This window comes from Chiloscyllium plagiosum, chromosome 3 (assembly GCF_004010195.1).
Source record: "Chiloscyllium plagiosum isolate BGI_BamShark_2017 chromosome 3, ASM401019v2, whole genome shotgun sequence".
Lineage (NCBI taxonomy): Eukaryota > Metazoa > Chordata > Chondrichthyes > Orectolobiformes > Hemiscylliidae > Chiloscyllium > Chiloscyllium plagiosum.
In genome coordinates, this window is record NC_057712.1 from 74,733,058 (window position 1) to 74,739,827 (window position 6,770).

A 6,770-nucleotide genomic window follows, 5' to 3' on the forward strand; every position below is an offset into this window, starting at 1 on the left:
GGGGAGATGTTAGGGGTGGGTTCTTTACCCAGAGAGTGGTGGGGGCATGAAATGCGCTGCCTGTGGGAGTGGTAGAGTCAGAATCTTTGGTGACCTTTAAGCGGCAATTGGATAGGTACATGGATGGGTGCTTAAGCTAGGACAAATGTTCGGCACAACATCGTGGGCCGAAGGACCTGTTCTGTGCTGTATTGTTCTATGTTCTATGTATAATGCCTCTAAAATATGGTGATACCAAATGTGATTACAGATGTTCCTTTGGAACACTTTTTACAATCTCCCATGTTACCAATTTTCTATCATTTTCCTCCAGAATCAAACTTTGTTTCAAAGCATCAATTAATCTACAAAAACTGACTATGCTGATACAGAAACATGGAACTAGACATTACCTCTAACGACTTTTAAGAAGTGATTTTAATTGTCCTCAAGCAGCAAATTAAGTACTAGAGCAGAATGTAAAATAGAACAGCTCCATTTTCTGCTCTATTCTTTCGATCTGTGATTTCAATGCCTCTCGCTTATGCAGCATATTTGATTGTAGTCATGTTGATAAAATGCAATTTGTACATTGAACGCCTGGAATCAGCAGGATGTACCTAAATGATAGTACCCCCAACCACCATCAACCACCACATTACCTCATCCCCCAATAACCCCTTTTAATGTTCCTCAAAAAAAGTCTTTAGCTTGACTCTCCATGAGCTGCACACCCTAGCTAGTCACAAGATTAATGCTATTCCATCATTACCACCTCTGAAATAACTTGCTTCAGTTTTGATGTTGACAGCTGACTTCTGTGCCAGCTTGCTCTTTCTTTATATCACGAGGTGCATAAATTGTACCCCGAAATTGAACCTTTTGCATCTTCTTTCCGCCCGGATGATAGGAGCAATGAGGTCCATTCTGAATTCCTTACTGTCTGGAAATCACTACGTATTTCATTCCCTATTGCCATCTGCCTTCATTTCACAAAAAAAAAACCTTGCCTTCAGCAGTACCTTTGATCCCCATTGCAACCTTCTCCAATTTAGCATTTTTCCCAAAGATTTTGGAATTCAATGTTTCTTTTCTTCTTTAAAATGAAGTATTTTGACCCATATTACTAAACATGAGGAATGATAAAGAAACACAGTTTTTTTTAACCAGTATTAGATTTGTGTAAGTTATAAATAAAATGTGGAAAAGCTGACTCTTATAACTCAATCCGGTAAAACAGGAATCAAGCTAGTACTTCACTATTCCTCTTCTTAAAGGTGCTTAAGTTCAGTGTCTGTTCTTCCCATCAGACCTGCTCAGCCTTTTATGCTTCAGCATAATGCTGGGAGATGAATAGGCATCAGTAGACTGTGTACTGTCATTGCTGAGGCAGTGGAGCTAAGACTGAACACTTGGGAAAATATGATTCTGAGTCTAAATCTTACCAGGCTCTCATATGTTTCACTAATACATCACTATATATTACCCACTTGTGGGAGTACTTATCTATATAAAGGAGGGCTCCTTTGGGACAATGATCTCAGGGTTAGATCGATGCTACATCATTGGGAGGTCTGTCCATTGAAAGACAGCAATATCAGAAGTGCAAACTGTGTTTATGAAATGAATAATTGTTTCAAAGCCTGCGTGAATAATTATCAATTGATTGTAGGTAATGCTTTCATATATTTGTCGTAAATTATAGCTTCTGTAATGTGCATACTTATCTCTTTTGTTACATTATCTGTGACAGCCTATAGGTGTTAATTAAAATGGCATGACCAGTATCATGTACTTACAATCCGAATACAGTTCAAAGTCCTGTTCTGTTCCACCCGATACTGTGAGTAGGGCCTGTGAACTAATGCTGTTTAGATCCACCTTTTCAATGTCAGCCACCATGGAGTTCACAACAGTCTGGTCAAATAAAGCAGGCCTGGCAATCTGAGCAGGACAATACATTAGACTGGCTTAACAATAAGTACAACATGGAAAACATTCAAGTATTTGATTTTGCTCAACACATGCCTGTGCAAGATGTAAAAATGAAGTTTGCCGTTTTAGAGAAGAAACAAATCTCTGTGCAATGGGCAGTTTCTTTTCAGAAAGGTTATCTGGGAGATTTTCCAGTGATGAAGACATCCAGTGCTCCCAATGCTTAGCAAAATTTCTGATGTCTGCTAGCAAACTGAAAAATAAAAATAGATTGAATTAGATAATGTCCTAAACCCTTTGGAGAAAGTTTCTTTTGGATTTTACAAAATCAAACAATTTAGAGAACTGCCTGTTTCCCTTCATCCCTTTGCGGTATTGAACACTAATTTAAAAAGATAACTGATATTATTCAAAACAACAAACATTACATCTTCGCATAAAATCCTTTATGCTTACTATGATTGTCTATGAAAGCAGGGTGAGAGGTTGGCACAGTAGTAATGTCACTTAGATAATAATCCAAAGACTCAAGCTTACAGGCTGGGTCCACAACTTCAGGTCCCAGTGGAGTAGCTGGCAAAATTTATTTTCTATCAATGTGGGCAGCACGGTGGCACAGTGGGTGGGTGGCACGGTGGCACAGTGGGTGGGCAGCACAGTGGCATAATGGGTGGGCGGCACGATGGCACACTGGTTAGCACAGCTGCCTCACAGCGCCAAAGACCCAAGTTCAATTCCTGCCTCAGGCGACTGACTGTGTGGAGTTTGCACATTCTCCCCGTGTCTGCGTGGGTTTTCTCCGGGTGCTCCGGTTTCCTCCCACAGTCCAAAGATGTGCAGGTCAGGTGAATTGGCCAAGCTAAATTGCCTGTAGTGTTAGGTGCAGGGGTAAATGTAGGGGTATGGGTGGGTTGCGCTTCGGCGGATCGGTATGGACTTGTTGGGCTGAAGGGCCTGTTTCCACACTGTAAGTAATCTAATCTAATCTAATAAATATGGAATTGGCAGCTAGTTTTGATAACAGTAACCTTTGAGCTTTTTATTAAAAACTCTCTAATCTGGAATCCTTACCTGGTCTGCCTTACTAATAACTCTCGAACCATAACAATGAGATTGACTCTTAGCTCTTTCTGAATTGGGCAAGCAAGCTATTTGGTTCAAGGGCATTAGGGTTGGGTACAAATGCTGGCCTTGCTAATGACTGCCATATCCTATGAAAGAATAAAAGGAGGGGGGGAGGGGTAAAAAAAGAACCAAGCAACCTAAATGAAGCAATCATTTTATCATGCTGTATATCAAAAACAGCAGCATGCAGGAAACATTTGAGATGTTTTATACACTTCCTTGCTGACGAATGACACCATGCTGTGCCAGACATAATTTTAAATAGGTCGTGGTTTAACTCAGTTAAAAATCACACAACACCAGGTTATGGTCCAACAGATTTATTTGAAAGTACAAACTTTCGGAGCGCTGCTCTTTCATCAGCTACCTGACGAAGTAGCAGCACTCTAAAAGCTTGTACTTCTAAACAAACCTGTTGGACTATAACCTGGTGTAGTGTGATTTTTAACTTTGTCCACCCCAGTCCAAGACCGACACCTCCACATCATGAATTAACGAGCAAGTATCTATTGTTATGCAAATAAGGTACAAATGCTAAATCAATTTATTTAAGTGTCTGTCCAAAACAGCACTAATAAGATTAACTCACCCTCAGTTCATTATCTACCTAAATCACAATTGACAAACTGCAGTCTAATCACACTTCGGGTAACAGCAGCTTGTCAACTTCACTGTGTTTGGGTCTGTAAAATGCAGAAGAGTGTGCCTGTTTATATTGGCCTCACTACATCACCACAATGGATCTGTGCACCTACAAAGTGAAGTTTGTTTGTTAATTTGGTTTGTTTGGATAGAGTCAAACTCCAATGATTGTTTATTTCCTCGATATCCTACTGTACTGAATTGAACTGCGTTTGACTATGTGTACAAATATATTTTTTATGAATAAAGTATATATTTGAAATAAAGAAAAACAAATCTGTTTGTTAATGATGGGTTAATGACAGCAAAAACTGTTGAGTGAGAAATACCACCATCCAGGCCAAAAGTCTAGCTCCTCTATTTTACAAATTTATGTGCATGACTTGTGAAACCGGGAAGTGGCTATGTTTCTTTGAAGTATCAGTTTTGACCCTGGTGATTAGAAACGTAATTTGTTTTAACCAAGAAACATTTCAGAGAGTTGTATTTCAGGAAACTCATGCAACCAGACTTGTGTTCTGCAGCCTTTACCATCTGGTAAGTTAGAGCTATTCTCATTTACGACCATATGATAGAAGCACAAAAAACATGAGGAAAATGGAATGAGAAAGATACCAAGGTTAAACTATATGTGAGGGCAATAAGGTAAACTAAGAGAGTACCTTTCCCTAGAGTTTAAAATCTACATTACTTCTGAGTATTATATCAGAACCTGACAATAATTAATTAAAGAGTAACAAACAGTGCTGTGTCCCATTGCAACTTGATTTTCAATATATTCTTAAATAAAAGCGAACATAAAAAAATCCATTATACTTCAAGAAATAGTATCTATCATTAAGTAGTTTACTGCGTACACATACATTTGCAGAAAATACTTATTAGTATTCGGTCTACCTGCGGTGCATTTGTGTGTGATTCTTGTGCATTCCCAAAGGGCTGAGCATGTTAGATTTGATTTATTATTGCCACATGTACCTAGGTACAGCAAAAAGTTTTATTTGTATGTAATACAGGCAGATCTTACCATACAAAGTTCATAAGATATAGCAGAATAAGGCCATTCGGCCCATAGAATCTGCTCCGCCATTCCATCACGGCTCATGCTCTCCTCACTCCCATGTTCCTGCCATCTCTCCATATCCCTTCAACCCAATACCAATTAAAAATCTGTCCACCTCCTGCTTAAATTTATTCACTGTCCCAGCATCCACTGTAATTTGGGGTAGCAAATTCCACAGATTCACAATCCTTTTGAGAGTAGTTGTTTAAAGTGCATTAGGATAATAGAACAGAATGAAGAATACAACATTATGGCTGCAGAGAAGGTGTACAATGTAACAGCATTGGAGAAATCCTTGATTATGTTGGCTGCCTTCCTGAGGCAGTGAAAAATATACAGTAGTGCCTCGACTTACGAACTTAATCCGTTCCAAGACCCGGTTAGTGAACCGAAAAGTTCGCGAACTGAATCAATTTTCCCATTGTTCGGATATTTCCGGAGTCTTTTCTCTTTTTTGTCTCTTGGAGGTTGGTGATGCCACAAGAAAATGATCCAGAGAAACTTGTTCTTTTCTTTGTTGCAGAATTTTCCGAAAATGGGACATCACATTGTCATTTAAAATGTTCACCTTCGTTTTTACCTTGTTTGTACGTATGTTGAAGCAAGATTTTACGTACAATTCTGTTCGTAAACCGATTTGTTCATGAACGGGGTCGTTCGTATGTCGAGGCGCTACTGTAGATGTATAATGTGTCTGCAAGACTTCAGAAATAACCGTGCATGTTTAGCGACTAGACAACAATGCTAGAACATTGAAGCAACAAATTCTGGAACATCTAATCCTTTATCCTTTATGAATTTAAGACCTTTAAGGTTTTTTAAAATATGTATTTGCATCAAACAGCGATGCAATTAATGGTTTTCAGTTATTGTTGTAGTGAAGTTCACAAATGACATTATTAATGAAGAAATGATTTTTCGCAGACTGATAATAATTATGTCCTTTGGAGTAGCTATTACAAAGTTAGATAATAATAATAATAAAGTATCATTTCTACACATTTTCCCATCAAGGACATGCTCTTACCTTTCTGGCATCTCTTGCATTGTTGCTGGAATCAACACATCTGTCAGAACCTTGGGAGAAATATGAAGGAATATGACATTTTCATTTCACTCGAAATTGGTGAATTTAAAAGATGGTCTGTAAATCTGGAATAAATGTCTTCCAATTCTATGAGTGCAAAGTCAACAAGTGATCAGTTCAAAATTACAAATTTTATATCTAAATTCTGAATGCTATCTTTCTATTTCACACCAAATGTGCGATGGATCAGTCCTCCTTGATATGCTGGTTTAATTATTAATGCACGATTGCGTGCCTTTTTATTTTATTTTTAAATTGAGTAGTCACCCATTTGTTACAGTTTAAGGAACTCCTCACTTTAACTTTTGTCTTTTTTGTTAAGTAGAAAGGCATATTATACAATTGTTAAATAGTAAAATAATTGTATTTACTCAAGAAGTGACTAGCTAACACCAATGAAATCAATAAGTATTTCTGTACTTTTGTTTTTGACATAATTATTAATAGTCATTTGGTAGTAGAAACATTGAGTATTGCTAATGCATAGAAAACCCTTTTGAAACTTGTCAATTTACACTCATCAGGGCAATTCACAAAAATGCCAACGTGAAGGAAAAACAACATTTACACTGTATGGGCGGTTAATTACTTGGTAAATGGAGTATGATTGGTTGAGGCATTGCCAAGGGTAATACACAAATAAATAATGACTGACAATTAAGTACTCAGGTTGTTTTTTTTTTAATTAAGACGTTGAATCTGATTAGTCAGGCACTGTCCTCAGCAATGAACCAGAGAATGGCCGTCGCCTACTTTATTAAGTTTCTGAACTGTAGATGATGCATTTGCTACATTTCCTATGTTAGAATCTGCAGCTGAACATAAGAATTTCTATGAGGAGAAAGTGAGGTCTGCAGATGCTGGAGATCAGAGCTGAAAATGTGTTGCTGGAAAAGCGCAGCAGGTCAGGCAGCATCCAGGGAACAGGAGAATCGACGT

The 6,770-nt window shown here is 38.1% G+C and overlaps 1 protein-coding gene across 2 annotated transcripts in view; it reads right to left on the minus strand.

Moving 5' to 3' along the window:
• The window catches only part of rfx6 (regulatory factor X, 6), a 92,083-nt gene that overhangs the window by 45,631 nt on the left and 39,682 nt on the right, over positions 1-6,770 (minus strand). For both annotated transcript variants that reach the window (XM_043684550.1, XM_043684545.1), the window contains exons 10-12: positions 5,772-5,821; positions 2,008-2,167; positions 1,779-1,923 (exon numbers count right to left, since the gene is read on the minus strand). In XM_043684550.1, coding sequence (XP_043540485.1) covers positions 1,779-1,923; positions 2,008-2,167; positions 5,772-5,821 — 355 coding nt within the window. The remainder of the gene's footprint in view (positions 1-1,778; positions 1,924-2,007; positions 2,168-5,771; positions 5,822-6,770) is intronic.